Here is a 17,538-nt window from a genome sequence, read left to right on the forward strand (position 1 = left end):
AGTAGTGTGTGTTGGGGGGTGTGACGCGCAAAGATCCTCCAGGTGCAGGGAGCTGGGCAGCTGGGGATGCTCCTGGCTGGTCCGGGAATGGGGGACAGAAGCAGCGGCGGGGAGTGGGCGGGTCTGGGAGGTGAGTCCAGTAGTGGGCATGGATGAGTGGCCAGGGAGGAGGCAGCCGGGGTGCGGTGGTCTGGGCGCGGTCAGCACAAGGTGATGAAAGAAGCCGTGTGAGATGAGGGGTGGGGGTGAAGGAGAGCAGGGGGCTGGGGCCAGGACCTCAGGGAAGGCGAAGGAGCTGGAGGAGGAGCAGCCTGGGAGGCAGGAGGCAAGCCGGGGGGTAGGTCTCTGTGCAAGGGTGGGCGCAGTCCCAGAAGGAGGGTGTCAGGAAGTTACAGAGGTCACGTATGTCAGGCAGTTTTTCCAGTGTCATGTGCACAGGAGGGGCCCAGGGGGGGGGTCAGTTCTCACCTGTCTCTTCACCAGAAAGCAGCCCGGGTAGGGAAAGCAGAACCCAGTCTGCCCCCTTGCCATCTGGAGGGAAAAGGTGTTTGAGGAGGGAAAACAGAGAAAACATTTGCATGCGTAACAAGGCAGAAGTGAGGGAGAGAGGAAGAGGGAGCAGGAGATGAAGAGGAATCACCATACGCCAGGATCTTGTTATTCAGCCCACTTTTCAAAGGACCACAGCTGTCACACTGAGATAATCCGTTAATTATAACAGCCATTGTGCTTTGGCAGTGGGGGAGAAGCAGAGGCTGGGGACCAGGCTGAAGGGGTACAGGGAACAGGTCTTTGGAGGTGGGGGCCTGGACCTATGAGAGGGGGCAGGGACATGCGAAGAGGGGTGTGTTGCCTTCAAAAATGAAAGGAAGACACTGTCAGGGGCCAGCCTCACCCCTTTGCTGCTGCCACCGTGACATCGGTGGGTGATGGGGACTCGGGCCGCAATGACCATACCAGCAGCAGCTAACTGTACTGAGCACTTGCTATGTGCCAGGCCCTCTGAGGTAGTGCCCTTCTAGTCCCATTTTACAGAAGAGGAGACTGAGACTCAGAGGAAAGAAGTAGCTTGCCAGGGCCAAGCTGTTGGCTCAGTGGCAGAGCTGGGATTTGAGCTGAATGTGGCCTGCCCGTCCAGGAAAAGCTTAGGGAGGGCCGGTCTGACTTGGTGGCCATGTGTCCCGAGTGATAGTTTCTGCACAGCCAGCAGGTGGCCCTCCCCCGTGGCATTTCTGGGCTCCTCTGCAGGGACAGAGCTTTCTTGTTCTCCAGTGCTACAGCTGCAGGCCTCTGTGCGCTCTCCCACCTGCTCCAGAGAAACTAGTCTCAGTGCCAGGAGAGCGACCCCATGTGACTGCCTGGTTTAGTTGTGATGGGCTGTGGCCCTGGTGGTCTATGGGCCCTGGTTGCTAGGGCCTGGAGAAGCAGTGGGGAGGACAGGCAGGAGTCCCAGGTGAGCAGAGCGATGGGAACCTGAAGTCTGTGGGAAGAAGGATGGGGGCAAGGGGCCATTCCAGAACCCCCGGAGCCTTTTGCTGCAGGCCCGCTCTGGGCTGTGGCTTCAGCAGCCGAGGCCTGAGGCCTCCTGAGGTCTACACCAGTCTTAGCCGGAACCTCAGCCCAGGCCAGCTGGCAGTGTTGAATGGGGTGGGAATTGTATTTGAGAATGAGTAACCCATTAATTACAGCAGGGGTCCCATGCAGCATAGTTGGAGAGCCAGGGGCCTCATGGGGTAATAGGCAGGTCTGGGGGGGGGGGCCATCTGGGTGCTCCTCTTGTTTGGGGTTCCTACCCCAGTGGGCCTGCGTGGGTAAGGCCAAGCTGATGGGGGTTGTGGATGGGTCAGGGCAGCTTGAAGGTCTGTAGGATTGGTGACCACAGAGGTCAAGGCTCAGTAGACATTTGGGACCAAGGAATTGTAGATACATCATAGAACTCTTGAGCCCCAGACTCATAACCAGAGAGCACCGCCCCCCACCCCCACCCCAAAGACCCACAGCCATTGAAACAATGAGGCGGGGATGGTGGCACCTCTGGGTCTCAGACCAGGAGACTCACGGGATCCCTCACACAGGCTGGGATTCTAGTTGTCCCTACTCTGGGGATTTCTCTCTTGCTGGCATTGAAAACTCTGGTGCCCAGTGAGAACCTTAGCCAGAGAGGCAGGAAGGAGGGTGGGCGACCCCTGCTCTGCTCCTGACAGCTTGCAGACCCTGGGCAGCCATGTGTCCCAGGGTTTCCAGTGGATTCCAGAAATGGGGATTTTAAAAATAAAATCTCCCAAGTTTTCAACTTTGGCAACTAATGAAAAAAAATCTAAAAATGATTGCCTAGATGAAGTAGGATTCCACAACATCTCTTGACCTAGGGCTGAGTGAGGGCCAGGGAGGGTCAAAGCCACTATGTAGCAGTTTCCACCTCTGTAAAGTGGGAATAATAATAAGGGTGTGCTGAGGATTAAACCAGTTAACACCAGAGGCGCTTAGGCCCAGCCCATGTAAGCCCAGGACTGTTTTCCTCTGGCCCGGGGCTGTGCATGCCTCTCCCACCAGGCTGCCTTTGAGTGGGCCGCACTCCCTGCCACTCAGAGCCTCCACTTCTGGTGGGCCCCCGATACGTCACTCTGCCTTGGGACAACCCGGAGGATGTTGGAAGGCAGGGAAATGTTCACCCCTTGGGGCCCCGGAAGAGGAGCAGGTGGAGGAGGCAGACCCGGGGCGGGGGTGGGCCTAGCTGGCGCCTAGTACATAGTAGGTGCTCCATAAATGTTTATTGAATGAATGAATGGAGGCCATGCAGGCAGAGGCAGCCGCGCGTGCGCAGGCACTGGTGAAAGAGCGGGTCCAGTGGAGACTGGTGAGTAGTGCCTGGGGCTACAGCTGAGTGGGGGCCTGGGGTTTGCTGGAGCCAAGATCAAGAGGCCAGCAGGGGCCAGGTGGGGGAGGCAGGGGCCAGGTGGGCAAGTCAGGGGCCAGGAGGGGTGGTCAGGGGCCAGGTGGGGGAAGCAAGGACCAGGTGGGGAGCAAGGGGTCAGGTGGGGGACGGGAGTCAGGTGGGGGGGTAGGGGTCAGGTGGGGGACAGGAGTCAGGTGGGGGACAGGGGTCAGGTGGGGAGGCAGGGGTCAGGTGGGGGACAGGAGTCAGGTGGGGAGGTAGGGGTCAGGTGGGGGACAGGAGTCAGGTGGGGGACAGGGGTCAGGTGGGAGACAGGAATCAGGTGGGGAGGCAGGGGTCAGGTGGGGGACAGGGGTCAGGTGGGAGACAGGAGTCAGGTGGGGGACAGGAGTCAGGTGGGGAGGCAGGGGTCAGGTGGGGGACAGGAGTCAGGTGGGGAGGTAGGGGTCAGGTGGGGGACAGAAGTCAGGTGGGGAGGCAGGGGTCAGGTGTGGGACAGGGGTCAGGTGGGGAGGTAGGGGTCAGGTGAGGGACAGGGGTCAGGTGAGAGACAGGAGTCAGGTGGGGAAGTAGGGGTCAGGTGGGGGACAGGAGTCAGGTGGGGGACAGGCGTCAGGTGTTGGGACAGGGGTCAGCTTGGGGAGGTAGGGGTCGGGTGGGAGAGGCAGTCATCTGAATAGCCTGGAGGATTCTGGGAAAGCCAGAGATGACCGCAAGGGGTGGAAGTAGGAGATGGACTTTTAATACAGCTCATCCTTGGCTGTGGGCAAGAGGATCACATGCTCTACCAAGTGCCTGGTGGTGGGTGGGGTGGGTGCTGGGCTGCTTGGGGCTGGGGAGTGGGTGCCAGGGAGTGGGCCATGTGACCTTGGCTGTCTGTGAAACCAGTGTCAGGGCCTCTCCTGTCAGGCCGCTGGGTCGCTTCCCAAGGCCAGGCCTTTTGGTAAAAATGCTTCCATCCTCCTGCCTACCTCCTTCCCCTGAGGCCTAGACACAGCACAGATGCTGATGACAGATGTGACACCCTGGGGGCAGGGGAGGCCCAGGGACCAGTTGAGTGCATGGGGAATGACCTGGTAGGCAGTTTACAGGCTTTGGGATGGGCCCAGTAAACCAGAGACATGTGTGCACAGCTCTTCTCCCCTGAACAGATGAGGAAACTGAGGCCGAGGGGTAAGGCACTGACCTGCCCAAGGTCACACGGTGAGCCAGCCACCAATGTGTTGTAACTGCCTGTAACCCTGCAGACTAGCCCAATCCCCTCCTTGGGCCGAGGTTACTGGGCCTGGAGATGGGAGCCCAGTACACTGAGGCCTTGCAAACCCAGCTGCTGTCAGCTGTTGCTGCTGTTGACGTGGTACTGTTCCTATTGAGCTCTTCCGGGTAAGTGAGAGCTCAGGGCAGGGCCGGGCGCACAGTAGGTGCGCAGTAAACACATGGGTGTGTAAGGAACATGGGTGAGTGTGTGTGTAGCTGGTTGGACAGCATGCCCCGCCTGCCCCAGGGGTGAGCTGCAGGCCTGGCTCCTGCTTTCTTATGACACAGATACGGATGCAGAATGGGACTAAGACGGGAGTGGGTGCAGGGGATCGAGGGGCAGAACCTGGCTCCCTGAGATGTGGAGCAGCTGGTGCAAAGGCATGAGACTAACAAGACGTGATTGAATGGGGGTGGATGGACACCCAGCACCTCGGGTGAAACCCAAACAGAGGACGCTCTGCGGGCATTGGAGCTGCCTGGCGGTGTGTGTGAAGGGTGTTTGGGTGACATCTAGGACAGGGAGGTGAGGACATACTGCTGGCACACTCACACTCTCTAACAAGCGTGGGGCCAAGCCGAGCGAGCAGAGGGCCCCTGCTGCCCACCACAGACGCTGGGCTCCAGGCAACACGTTTTTTGGAGGGACCTTGACAGCAAGCATGACCCTGGGCTGCTGGACCCCAGGGTGGTGGACTTGACACCATGGTGTAGGAAGAGCAGGGAAGACACGAGGCTGTGCACCTTGGACAGGCAGATTGTCGGGGCACAAGGTAACAGATTAACAGACATCAAAAGGGCCTTTGAGGGAGACCATTGGCTGTGTTCTCAGCGGCTCCAGCAACTCTAGGACTGATAAACAGGTACACGGAGCCAGATTAGGCTTTTTTTCTTCTTCATTTTTTAAATTGTTGTTTTATTACAGTTGTCCCACTTTTCCCCCATTGCTGTCCCCTGCCCTGCCCACCTCCTCTTCTCCCACAGTCAATCCCCACCCTGCTGTCCTGTCCGTGGGTCATTTACATTAGTTTCTTGACTAGACCCTTCCCTTTCTCCATCCCTCACCCCCCGCCAGCCCCCAGTCACTGTCAGTCTGTCCCTTATTTCCATGCCTCTGGTTCTATTTTGCTCATTGGTTTGTTTTGTTCATTAGGTTCCTGTATTAGGTGAAATCATATGGTATTTGTCTTTTGCTGCCTGGCTTATTTCACTAAGCATAATTCTCTTCAGTTCCATCCATGTGGTCAAAAAAGGTAGGAATTCCTTCTTTCTCTCTGCTGCATGGTATTCCATTGTGTAAATGTACCACAGTTTTTTTATTTACTCATTCACTAATGGCCACTTAGGCTGTTTCCAGCACTTAGCTATTGTAAACGGCGCTGCTATGAACATAGGGGTGCAGAGGTTCTTCTGAATTGGTGTTTCAAGGTTTTTTGGGTATAATCCTAGCAATGGAATTGCTGGTTCAAAAGGCAGTCCCATTTTTAGTTTTTTGAGAAAATTCCATACTGTTTTCCATAGTGGCTGCACCAGTCTGTGTTCCCACCAGCAGTGCACCAGGGTTCCCATTTCTCCGCATCCTCACCAGCACCTGTTGTTTGTTGATTTGTTGATGATGGCCATTCTGACTGGTGTGAGGTGGTATCTCATCGTGGTTTTAATTTGCATCTCTCTGATGGCTAGTGATGTTGAGCATCATTTCATATGCCTGTGGGCCCTCTGTCTGTCCTCCTTGGAGAGTGTCTGTTCAGGTCCTTTGCCCATTTTTAAATTGGATTTTTTGTCTTCCCAGTGTTGATTCGTACGAGTTCTTTATATATTTTGAAGATCAAACGCTTGTCCGAGGTATCATTGACAAATATGTTTTCCCATACAGCTGGTTCCCTTTTCATCTTGCTGATGTTTTCTTTTGCTGAGCAGAAACTTTTTAGTTTGTTGTAGTCCCATTGGTTTATTCTTTCCTTTATTTCCCTTGCCCTGGGAGATATATCGTCAAAAATATTGCTTCGTGGGATATCTGAGATTTTACTGCCTATGTTTTCCTCTAGGACTTTTATAGTATCACGGCTTACATTTAAGTCTTTAATCCATCTTGAGTTTATTCCGTGTGTGGTGTAAGTTGGTGGTCTAGTTTCATTTTTTGCACATCCTGTCCAGTTCTCCCAGCACCAGTTGTTGAAGAGGCTATTTTCACTCCATTTTATGCTCCTTCCCCCTTTGTCAAATATTAATTGACCATAGAGACCTGGGTTTATTTCCGGGCTCTCTAGTCTGTTCCATTGATCTATATGTCTGTTCTTATGCCAGTACCAGACTGTTTTGATTACCATGGCCTTGTAGTATAGTTTGATGTCCGGTATTGTGATTCCTCTTACTTTGTTCTTCTTTCTCAAGATTGCTGAGGCTAGTTGGGGTCGTTTTTGGCTCTGTATAAATTTTTGAAGTGTTTGTTCTAGGTCTGTGAAATATGTCATTGGTATTCTAATAGGGATTGTGTTGACTCTATAAATTGCTTTGGGTAGTATGGATATTTTAATGATGTTGGCTCTTCCCATCCAAGAACATGGTATATGCGTCCATTTATTTGTATCTTCCTTAATTTCTTTCTTCAGCGTTCTGTAGTTTTCTGAGTACAGGTCTTTTTTTTAAAAAAAGTATATTTTATTGATTATATTGTTACAATTGAGTACAGGTCTTTTGCCTCCTTGGTTAAGTTTATTCCTAGGTACTTTATTTTTCTTGTTGCTATAGTAAATGGGATTCGTTTTTTAGTTTCTGTCTCTGATATTTCATTGTTGGTGTACAGAAATGCCTTCGATTTCTGAATATTGACTTTGTACCTTGCTATTTTGCCAAATTCACTAATTAGGTTGAGTATTTTTTGGTGGAGACTGTAGGGTTTTCTACGTACACTATCATGTTGTCTGCAAATAATGACAGTTTTAGTTCCTCTTCTCCAATTTTCTTTTCTGATCGCTATGGCTAAAACTTCCAAAACTATGTTGAATAGGAGTGGAAAGAGTGGACATCCTTGTCTTGTTCCTGATCTTAGGTGGAAAGCTTTCATTTTTTGCCCATTGAGTATGATGTTGACTGCAGGTTTCTTGGATATGGCCTTTATTATGTTGAGTATGCTCCCTCTATTCCCAGTTTGCCGAGTGTTTTTATCCTAAATGGGTGCTGAACTTTATCAAATGATTTTTAAGCATCTATTGATATGATCATTTGATTTTTGTCTTTCATTTTGTTTAGGTGGTGTACTGCATTTATTGATTTGCAAATATTATACCATCCTTGCATCCCTGGGATGACTCCCACATGGTCGTGGTGTATGATCTTTTTTAATGTGTTGCTGGATCCGGTTTGCCAAGATTTTGTTGAGGATTTTAGCATCTATGTTCATCAGCAATATTGGCATGTGGTTTTCTTTCTTTGTTGTGTCTTGACTTGGTTTTGGAATTAGGGTAACACTGGCTTCATAGAAAGAATTTGGGAGTCTTCCCTCTTCTTGGATTTTTGGGAACAGTTTGAGAGGGATAAGAGTTAGTTCTTCCCTAAATATTTGGTAAAATTCACCCATGAAGCCCAGATTTGGCTTTGTAATAGAAGACATTTCTAACAATCAGAGCTGTTCAAGAAGGAACTAAGTAGCCTCAGATGAGTGCTGAGATCTCTGTCTCTGGAGGTATGCAAGTTGGAGAAAATCACCTCTGCAGGGATTCTGGAAAGTCTGGCAGTTATAAGAGCTCAGGCTTCTCCAGGTTCCTGGCTGTGTGGTGTTGGGTAGATCATTGCCCCTCTCTGAGCTGGTTTCCTCACCTGTGAAATGGGGGTCTTGGGGCTTAAAGGGGGGCTTAGCACTCTTCTGGCACAGCATGAGCACCCCGTCAGAAGTGGGGTCCCTCCCTCTGAGAGTTAACACCCTGTCCTTAGCTCTAAGCTCTCATTCTGCACATCATGTCTGGACACATGCTACATATATGCCTGATCCCGTTCCAGGCATGGAGGTTACACCTGTGAAGAAGACAAAGCCTGCTTTGATTGCATGATGGGGAAGGGGCAGGGAGGGTGTGATAAAGAACTAAATGATGTTAGGTGGTGTTGAGTGCTCTGAATGGACCAAAGGCAGGGTTAAATGACCAATGGGTTATCTCAGTTTTGGTGTCAGGGAAGGGTCAGGTTGGGGGGAGCAGTTGAACAAAGACCTGAATGAGGTAGTGGATTGTTCAGATACTGGGGGAGGAACATTTCAGGCAGAGAAAACAGCACATGCAAAGGCCCTGAGGTGGGAGTGGGTCTTGGGGTTTGCGGAGCACAGCTGGCCTGGAGTAAGTACTTCCTGATTGATGGAGGAATTGAAGTCTCTCTCGGCTTGGGCACAATCCATGCTGGCACACCTTTCTGATACAGAGGGAGGTGCTGTCACGGGGGGTGGGAAATCCACCAGACAGTCCATGCATGTCTAGTCCCTGCCATGGGCTCAGCTATTTAGAGATAGCTGGGGAAGAGGAGAACCTCAGTTTCCTCATCTGTAAAATGAGGCTAACAGTGCCAGCCATGCAGGGTGATTTAAGATTTAAGAAACATAAATGTCAGACACAAACAAACCATTGGGTAAGGGATAGCCAAGCCTATCTTACGAGTGGAGACTGAAGTCCAGAGAGGTTAATTCGTGTGCCCTCTATCACACAGCTCAGCATTCAATCCGAGGACCCTCGACCTCTTAACATTTTTCTCTCCCTGCATATTTCTCTCTGCCCTGCAACTGGGGCTCATTGCACCTGAAATCCCAACAGTTCACCTACCCAACAGTAGATCCATGGTGAAGGCATAGTTATCCCGCTTTAGAGATGGGGAATCAAGGCATGGAGCAGCCTGACTGAGGTACCCTGGTGGGGTGGAGGCAGAGACAATAGTACCCCCATGTCCAGCCTTGTCCCAGGGGGTAGCAGGCTTTGTCCCAGAGAGCAGTGCTAATAGCCCATCTCTGGGACCCCTGGCCTGCTGCTGTGCTCCCAGCAGAGAGAGGTGAGGTGGCCGCCTGCCCAGAGAGTTCTGGCTGGGCCCCAGGAGTCCTCGGTCCTCTAATCCTGGGTAATGGCATTGACACGGACAGCGACAATGGCACCTTGGGGAGCCTTGGCCAGCCTGTCCCAGGGAGGAGCGTGTGCCAGGGCTTATCAGCTGTGGCAAATGAGATTTCCCTGGCTGCGCCTCATGTCCTGGGAGGCTGGGACACAGACCGCCTCCCCCACTCGATCCCTGGACCTCTCTGATGTCCCTGTGGGAGTGTGGCCCTGTGAGCAGGAGCCCATGGTGGTGCCTTTGCTGGGCCTCCTACTCTGTACAGAGGACACCTGTCCCCACCATGTCCTGGAGTTTTGTAGGAGCCCTGGTGGATGGGTGTTGCTCCTCCTGCAAGTGGAGAAACAGGTTTGGAGAGGGCCTGCAACTTGCCCGAGGTCTCTGAGCTGGCCAGCCCCGTGTCTTCCTTGCGGGCCCCTGCTCCCCCTCGCCCCCCATCCTCCCCCTTGGCCAGGGGACACTCAGGCAGACCTTACCCTGGCCATCCTCTCACCTGGCTCAGGGAGGGAGAGGCCAAGGACGCTGAGCCCTAGGGACCAGCCCTCTGTGGTGCTGATGCACATTAGCTCATTGCAGCCTCAAGAGGTAGGAATTATTCATCCCAATTCACGGGCAAGGACTCAGGCTTGTGCCCCGTGTCCCTGGGTAGGTCAAGGGGAGCCATGTCAGGGCAGTAGCTCCCAGAGCAGATTTGACGTTGACAGGCCAGGATGTGTTACTGCCACCCTGGGTCCTGAGGCTGACCCACTACCCGCAGAACATGTCGCTTCCCCAGTCCTGGGCTCCGTTTCCACCCTGGGAAGGGCTGGGAGTGGCTGAGCAAGGGCTCCTCCTCCTCCTCGCTTCAAATCGCTAGGATTCTGAGTCCACAGAGGAGCCCTGAACCTCGTGGCACTTGGAGAAAAAAGGTGCAGAAATCAACAACTGACTTTGGGGGTGAGGTGAAGGCGTTGCTGGGGCCCAGAGAGGGGCAGCCATTTGCCCAGAGTGACTCAGATCTTCTGTGTTGTGCCCACTCTGAACCGAGACCCCTGCGGGCCAGGTCGGCCAAGAGCGCTGCACTTTGCCAGCCACCCCCTGCCGGGTTTAGGGCCATGTAGGCCCCCGGGCAGAGAAGGCCTCTGCTTCCTGTAGCTGCTTCCTGCTGCTCCTGCTTGCCCCTGAGCCGCTGGGAGGCTGCATTTCAGTGGCTCAGCTAGGCCCAGCGCTCACCCGTCTCCCTTTCCTTGGGTAGGAGGGTGGCTGGGCAGCAGGTGCTACGTCCCCTCCTGTACCACACCCCCATCCGTCATCTCACTGTGCTGCCCTGCAGAGCACTGGTTTCCCTCTCAGACACTCCCTCTATTCCTCTGTCTCCCTACTCAGCTGTCTCCGCATTTTCGCTTTCCCATCCTGTCCTTCCTGTCTCTCCCCTGCCTCCCAGGTGTGTGTGGGGGATAGAATCAGCTCCTCCCACTAGTGTGTGTGTTGTTGGGGAGGTCACCTTCGGAGCAGGGGAAGGGCGTGATCCTCGAGACCCCAGCCCCAGCCCCGAGAGAACCGCTGCCGGCCAGCACCCCCTCCCTCACACCTTGAGTGGGTGCAGAGCAGGCGGGGGCCAAGTGCTGCTGTCAGCGCCTTCCAAGCCCTTCCGTCCTCCCTCCCTGGCTGCATCAGGCCTCCACGGGTGGTGGGCAGGCAGCCCAGGGACAAGGACAGGGAAACGGTAGCTGCCGCACACGGGACGGGGTGGTGGGGGACCCTTCTCCCTGCTACGTCTGAGTCACAGGGGAGAGTGCGGTGAGGGGAGCCAGGCCCTGGCCCAAGCTGTCCTGGAGACCAGGAGGAGTGGTGGAAAGGCCACGGGCAGGGACACCTCGAGGGTCCCAGTGGGCAGAGCCCAGAGTGGCCGCGGTAGGAGTAGGGAAGGGGAGGAGACAGGGCTGGACGAGCCCCCACCCCAAGCCAGCATCCCTTCTTCTACTCCCCTCCCCTCCCCCTCAGCCTTTTCATATTCTCCAGGCATGGGCTGGGCTGTCCCAGGGTTCAGCGGCTCAGTTTTGCCCCTGGACCTGGCTGAGGGGGTGCTGGTTTAAGCAATTCAGATTTGAGGTGGGGGGTGGGGCAGGGGTGAGTCTGTGGACTCAAGTTGCACATATGCACACATGTGTGCACACAATACGTTTGCTTAACATGTCGACGTATTGGCAGATGTTTGCCTGTGTTCCCCTGAGATGCACCCCCCCTTCCCGCACGCCACGTTCACTCTCAAGTACCCCTGTAGCTGGCCACGAGGGCACCTAGCCTGTGCACATAGGCACATGCCTCTCTGCACATCCTCTGCTCTCACGTCAGCACACCCCTGCAGCGGCGCGCTGAGCCAACGCACACCTGCGCGTGCACCTGCATACAAATGTGGTCCCCAGACGTGTCTAGCTGGGGGAGGCGCGGGCGGAGGGTTCTCTGACAGGGCGAGCTTGGTGACAGCCCCCTGCAGTGCACTCTCGCTGCCAGTGTGCGTGTGTGTGGGCCCCAGAGGGGTGGGACTGGTCTGGGGTCCCCTAGGAGCCAGGGGCCACCTTGGACAGGAGCCCAGCTCTCCGACTCCAGTCTTGAGACTGCATTGCACAGCTGAGGACAGAAGGCTCTCTGGCGGCCCCCAGTGCCGCACCCCCACCCCTGTCTGGTCCCTCCTCCCAGGCTGGTCCTACAGGGGGCTGGGAGGCGCGAGGCCACCTCTCCTGCAGGTCCTGATCATCACAGCCTCTGACTCCAGGTCAGCCTCTGATCCAAGGGGTCACCTGGACGCCCTGGTCACTTGCCAGCCCCTCTGGGGCTGAGGGCCGCAAATTGGTTTTGCTTTAAAGACAAAGGTTTAACATTTTTTCTCAAAGCGTTCTTCTTCTTGGAGTTTCCCGGGGGGGTGGGGGGGGAGCAGGAAACAGAGGTGCTGTTGTGAATAGTCTTTGGCTTTCTTTATCCAAACATGGGTTTTTCTTGCCTAATCTTTACATCCCTGGCCCGGGTTGGAGGCAGGGAGGGAGCGCTGGGCTCTTCCCGCAGTGGAGGGCACCGGGTTGGGGCTGGAGCCCCATCTGGCTGAGGGGCCGGGTCTGGGGTGTCAGGCCCCCAGAACACAGTCTCCCCTGGGCTCGGGCTCAGTTTCCCTGCTTGGAAAACAAGGGTGTGCGGGCTCTGAGCCCTGCGCTGTCTCCCTGGCCCCTCTGCATCTCCCCAACAGATGGCCACGCAGGGACCTGGCCCCCGCTCTATGGGTGTGGAAACAGACTCGGGTGGTGTACTTGATCTACCTAATTGGGCCCAGTGGGCTGGGCTCCAGACCTTCTGATTTCTGCTGCCTCAGGAGCCTTGATCCTGGCTCAGGTCATGCTGTGTGACTCATGGCAAGTCCCTGTCCCTCTCTGGCAGAACTTTGATCACATTCTTCTGGAGGCCTTTGGCTTTTTTGCCTGTCTGAGGGCTCCCCTGCCACCCCCACCCCGTCTTTGAGGGGGTGGGTTTGGAGGTGTGTCTGGATTCTCTCTCTTGCCCCCTCTCTCCCTCAGCTCTGCCCCTGTCTGTCATATGAGCTTACCTCATGTCCTCCCCTTGCCAGAGACCCCAGCCTCCGCATCCCCCTGCTTGGGGGGCCCACAGCCATGCCGCTCTGCTCCCCTCCCCCATGGCATCCAAGACAAGGGAATTATTTTTGGAACAGGAGCAGTTACACAACAAATGAATTATTTATCTCTGGGCATGGAGGAGAGGAGGCCTTTTGCTGGGCTTCTTAATTCTTTATCTGGATTGGAGGGTGCCTGCCCGGGTACGTGGCCGTGGGTGCATAGCCCGTTTGTCCTGCCCGAGGCTCTGTGTGCGTGTGTGTGTGCCAGTCTGTGTGCATGCTGTGGAGTCCGGATCACGTGGGGCGTGTGGGTCTCTGTGTGGGCAGCTGGGCGAGCGTGGACACGAGTGTGCTGGGGCGTGTGAGTGAGGGCACCTGACCCGTTATCTTGCCCACTGTCCTCAGACTCTGCCCCTCGCCCCTCCTTCCAAGCCCGGCTCCCTCTTCCCTCTCTTGCCACCCACCAGACTCCCTTCTTTCTCGGAAGGGACCCCAGAGTGCCACTGGCACGGAGGAGCCCCTGGTGGCCAGGGCTGGAGAAGGGACTGGGGGCCTGCACTGGCCTTCGAGGGGCCGCGCTGCACCCTCGCACTGATCTGCCACCCCCTTCTCGGTGCTGCCTTTCAGGAACCAGGTGACAGATGGATCTCTTCCTTCCTGCCCCTGTGTCACTTGCTCCCCCCTCAGAGCTCCACTCTCCAGCCTTCCACGCGAGCCGTCTGAAGTTCTGAGCCCAGAAGCTGAGGAGGAAGGAGAGGAGGAGGAGGGAGAGGAAGTCAAGTGCCGAGAACCGGTGCACGTTCCCAGCAGGAGAGCAACGTGGGAAGCAGGCTGTGGGGCCCGCAGCACCCCTGGCCCCGGCCTGGCCGTGGTGCCCAGCGGCTGCTTGTAGCGCCCCAGAAAGCCCCCGACAGTTGGCACTGGCGGTGCCTGCCTTACCTGGGGCCCCTGTGCTGGGGGTCGCCCCCAAGATGGTGGCGGCCCCAGGGAGGACTGTCCTGCCAGCCCCAGGCTCCGGCCGCTAGGCCCTCTGTGCTCCTCACCCCTAGCCTGGCCTTCGGGGGGGCTGTGGCCAGCGCCATGCTGCGCCTGGGCCTGTGTGCGGCTGCGCTGCTGTGCGTGTGCCGCCCGGGCGCCGTGCGTGCTGACTGCTGGCTCATCGAGGGCGACAAGGGGTACGTGTGGCTGGCCATCTGCAGCCAGAACCAGCCGCCCTATGAGACCATCCCGCAGCACATCAACAGCACCGTGCACGACCTGAGGCTCAACGAGAACAAGCTCAAGGCCGTGTTCTACTCGTCGCTCAACCGCTTCGGGAACCTGACCGACCTCAACCTCACCAAGAACGAGATCTCCTACATCGAGGACGGCGCCTTCCTGGGCCAGTCGAGCCTGCAGGTGCTGCAGCTGGGCTACAACAAGCTCAGCAACCTGACGGAGGGCATGCTGCGCGGCATGGGCCGCCTGCAGTTCCTCTTCGTGCAGCACAACCTCATCGAGGTGGTGACGCCGGCCGCCTTCTCCGAGTGCCCGAGCCTCATCAGCATCGACCTGTCCTCCAACCGCCTCAGCCGCCTGGATGGCGCCACCTTCGCCAGCCTGGCCAGCCTCATGGTGTGCGAGCTGGCCGGCAACCCCTTCAACTGCGAGTGCGACCTCTACGGCTTCCTCACCTGGCTCGTGGTCTTCAACAACGTCACCAAGAACTACGACCGCCTGCAGTGTGAGTCGCCCCGCGAGTTCGCCGGCTACCCGCTGCTGGTGCCCCGGCCCTACCACAGCCTCAACGCCATCACCGTGCTCCAGGCCAAGTGCCGCAACGGCTCGCTGCCCTCCCGGCCTATAAGCCACCCCACGCCCTACTCCACTGATGCCCAGCGGGAGCCGGACGAGAACTCGGGCTTCAACCCCGATGACATCCTTTCGGTGGAGCCGCCAGCCTCGTCCACCACGGACGCGTCCGCGGGGCCCGCCATCAAGCTGCACCACGTCACCTTCACCTCGGCCACCCTGGTGGTCACCATCCCACACCCCTACAGCAAGATGTACGTCCTGGTCCAGTACAACAACAGCTACTTCTCCGACGTCATGACGCTCAAGAACAAGAAGGAGATCGTCACCCTTGACAAGCTGCGGGCGCACACCGAGTACACCTTCTGCGTGACCTCGCTGCGCAACAGCCGCCGCTTCAACCACACCTGCCTGGCCTTCACCACGCGGGACCCGGTCCCGGGCGACCTGGCGCCCAGCACCTCCACCACCACCCACTACATCATGACCATACTGGGCTGCCTCTTTGGCATGGTCATCGTGCTGGGAGCCGTCTACTATTGCCTGCGCAAGCGGCGCATGCAGGAGGAGAAGCAGAAGTCGGTCAAGGTCAAGAAAACCATCCTGGAGATGCGCTATGGTGCCGATGTGGAAGCCGGGTCTGTTGTTCACGCTGCCCAGAAGCTGGGCGAGCCGCCCGTGCTGCCCGTGTCCCGCATGTCCTCCATCCCCTCCATAATTGGGGAGAAGCTGCCCACCTCCAAGGGGCTGGAGGCCGGGCTGGACACGCCCAAGGCGGCCACCAAGGGCAACTATATCGAGGTGCGCACGGGCACGGGGGGAGATGGCCTGGCCCGGCCTGAGGACGACCTGCCGGACCTGGAGAATGGCCAGGGATCAGCCGCTGAGATCTCCACCATCGCCAAGGAGGTGGACAAGGTCAACCAGATTATTAACAATTGCATCGATGCCCTCAAACTGGACTCGGCCTCTTTCCTGGGGGGTGGCGGTGGCGGGGACCCTGAGCTGGCCTTCGAGTGCCAGTCCCTCCCTGCAGCCACAGCAGCCTCCCCGGCAGCCGCCCCTGGGGCGCTGGAGCGTGCCAGCTTCCTCTCACCCCCATACAAAGAGAGCTCCCACCACCCGCTACAGCGCCAGCTGAGTGCTGATGCTGCCGTGGCCCGGAAGACCTGCAGTGTCTCATCCAGCGGCTCCATCAAGAGCGCCAAGGTCTTCAGCCTGGACGTGCCCGACCACCCAGCCTCTGCGGGGCTGGCCAAGGGTGACTCCAAGTACATCGAGAAGGGCAGCCCCCTCAACAGCCCCCTGGACCGGCTGCCGCTGGTGCCCGCGGGCGGCAGCGGGGGCAGCGGGGGCGGCAGCCACCACCTGGAGGTGAAGCCTGCCTACCACTGCAGCGAGCACCGGCACAGCTTCCCGGCCCTGTACTACGAGGAGGGTGCCGACAGCCTGAGCCAGCGCGTGTCCTTCCTCAAGCCGCTGACCCGCTCCAAGCGGGACTCCACCTACTCGCAGCTCTCCCCCAGACACTACTACTCAGGGTACTCCTCCAGCCCGGAGTACTCCTCGGAGAGCACGCACAAGATCTGGGAGCGCTTCCGGCCCTACAAGAAGCACCACCGGGAGGAGGTGTACATGGCCGCGGGCCACGCCCTGCGCAAGAAGGTCCAGTTCGCCAAGGACGAGGACCTTCATGACATCCTCGATTACTGGAAGGGGGTCTCGGCCCAGCAGAAGCTGTGAGCCTCTCCTCCCTGGTGAGGTTGGAGGGGGCGGGCGGGAAGCACATGGGGAAGGGCCCGGGCCGCCGGGCAGGGGTGCTCAGGGGGCCGAGGCCGAGGAGTGGACGCACACGCACACCCACACGCACGCACCCACGCACACACCTGACCACCACCTGACTGTGAACAACCACCACCCGACAATAACGGACAGGAAAACAAAGACATGTTCTCCTTAAAGTTTACACACTGATACCGAAACCAGGCGTCTTTACTGTGCTGCCCGGGGACTCTGCGGGGGTGTGCGGGGCTGGGCGGGGCGGGAGGGCAGGTGAGGAAGCCAAAGGAGGGTGGGGCCTGGGGCTCTGGGATTAGGGACAGGTTTGAGGGCAAAGAAGCCCTGGGCAGAGATGGATTACAGCTACTCTGGGGCAGCGAGAGTTTCCCTGTTGGGGGACAGGTCACTTGCAGATTTAGCACCAGGTGGACATTGGGCATTGTTTCCTTCCCTATGGGTGGAGAAACTGAGGCCCAGGAAAAGGAGGTGATTACCCCAGGGCCACAGGCAGGTTAGAGTCAGTTTCCCGACTTGGTGGCCCAGGGCCCCCGTCCTCCATTGACTGCCCCCTTCCATGTGTGGTCTCCTGGGGCTGAGGGACCTGAGAACCAGGTGGGTACTTTTTCTTTCTAGAAAGCCCCATGGCCATGCTCTTGGAGTGTGCAGCTGTGAATCTGCATGGTGGGGGGCCCACGCCAGCACCCAGGAGAGGCGGGAGTTCGTGCTGACAGGGAAGGAGCAGAGGCATGGGGACATTCCACCAGCCCCTTCACGTGTCTTCCAAGTAGCCTGGGAGGTCTGAGGAGCGTGGTGGGCCCAGCACCTCTCCCGTGAGGCCTCCACACCCCGACCCCTCTACTTTCTGGGCCTCTGGGACCTGTACTCATCCCAGAAGGGCAGCAGCGCACTGTGATGCCAGGGAGCGGCAGGGAGGCAGGGTGTCGTGGGGGCCTTCCTGCCTGTTCCCCCACATCCTGACCTCCTACCTGTCTGACCCCCATCATGGGATCTTAGGGCAGCATCTCAACCTGCCCCCAGGAAGGAGGGCTTTCCCACCCAGCCCCTCCTGGCTGCCCCACCTCCGCCTGAGGGGCTCCCATGTTTCCATGGAAAATATGGAAATGGCCCC

At 57.3% G+C, this 17,538-nt stretch overlaps 1 protein-coding gene across 1 annotated transcript; it reads left to right on the forward strand.

Annotated features, from left to right (window-relative positions):
- The first annotated feature begins 2,026 nt into the window (after positions 1–2,026).
- On the forward strand, positions 2,027–16,644 carry ELFN2 (extracellular leucine rich repeat and fibronectin type III domain containing 2). The gene is made up of 2 exons (XM_090275330.1): positions 2,027–2,857; positions 13,467–16,644. The coding sequence occupies exon 2, from the start codon at positions 13,920–13,922 to the stop codon at positions 16,371–16,373; it is 2,454 nt and encodes an 817-aa protein (XP_090131456.1). The 5' UTR covers positions 2,027–2,857; positions 13,467–13,919; the 3' UTR covers positions 16,374–16,644.
- The last annotated feature ends 894 nt before the right edge of the window (positions 16,645–17,538 follow it).

This window comes from Furipterus horrens, unplaced genomic scaffold, assembly GCF_987537825.1.
Source record: "Furipterus horrens unplaced genomic scaffold, mFurHor1.1.pri manual_scaffold_4, whole genome shotgun sequence".
Classification (NCBI taxonomy): domain Eukaryota; kingdom Metazoa; phylum Chordata; class Mammalia; order Chiroptera; family Furipteridae; genus Furipterus; species Furipterus horrens.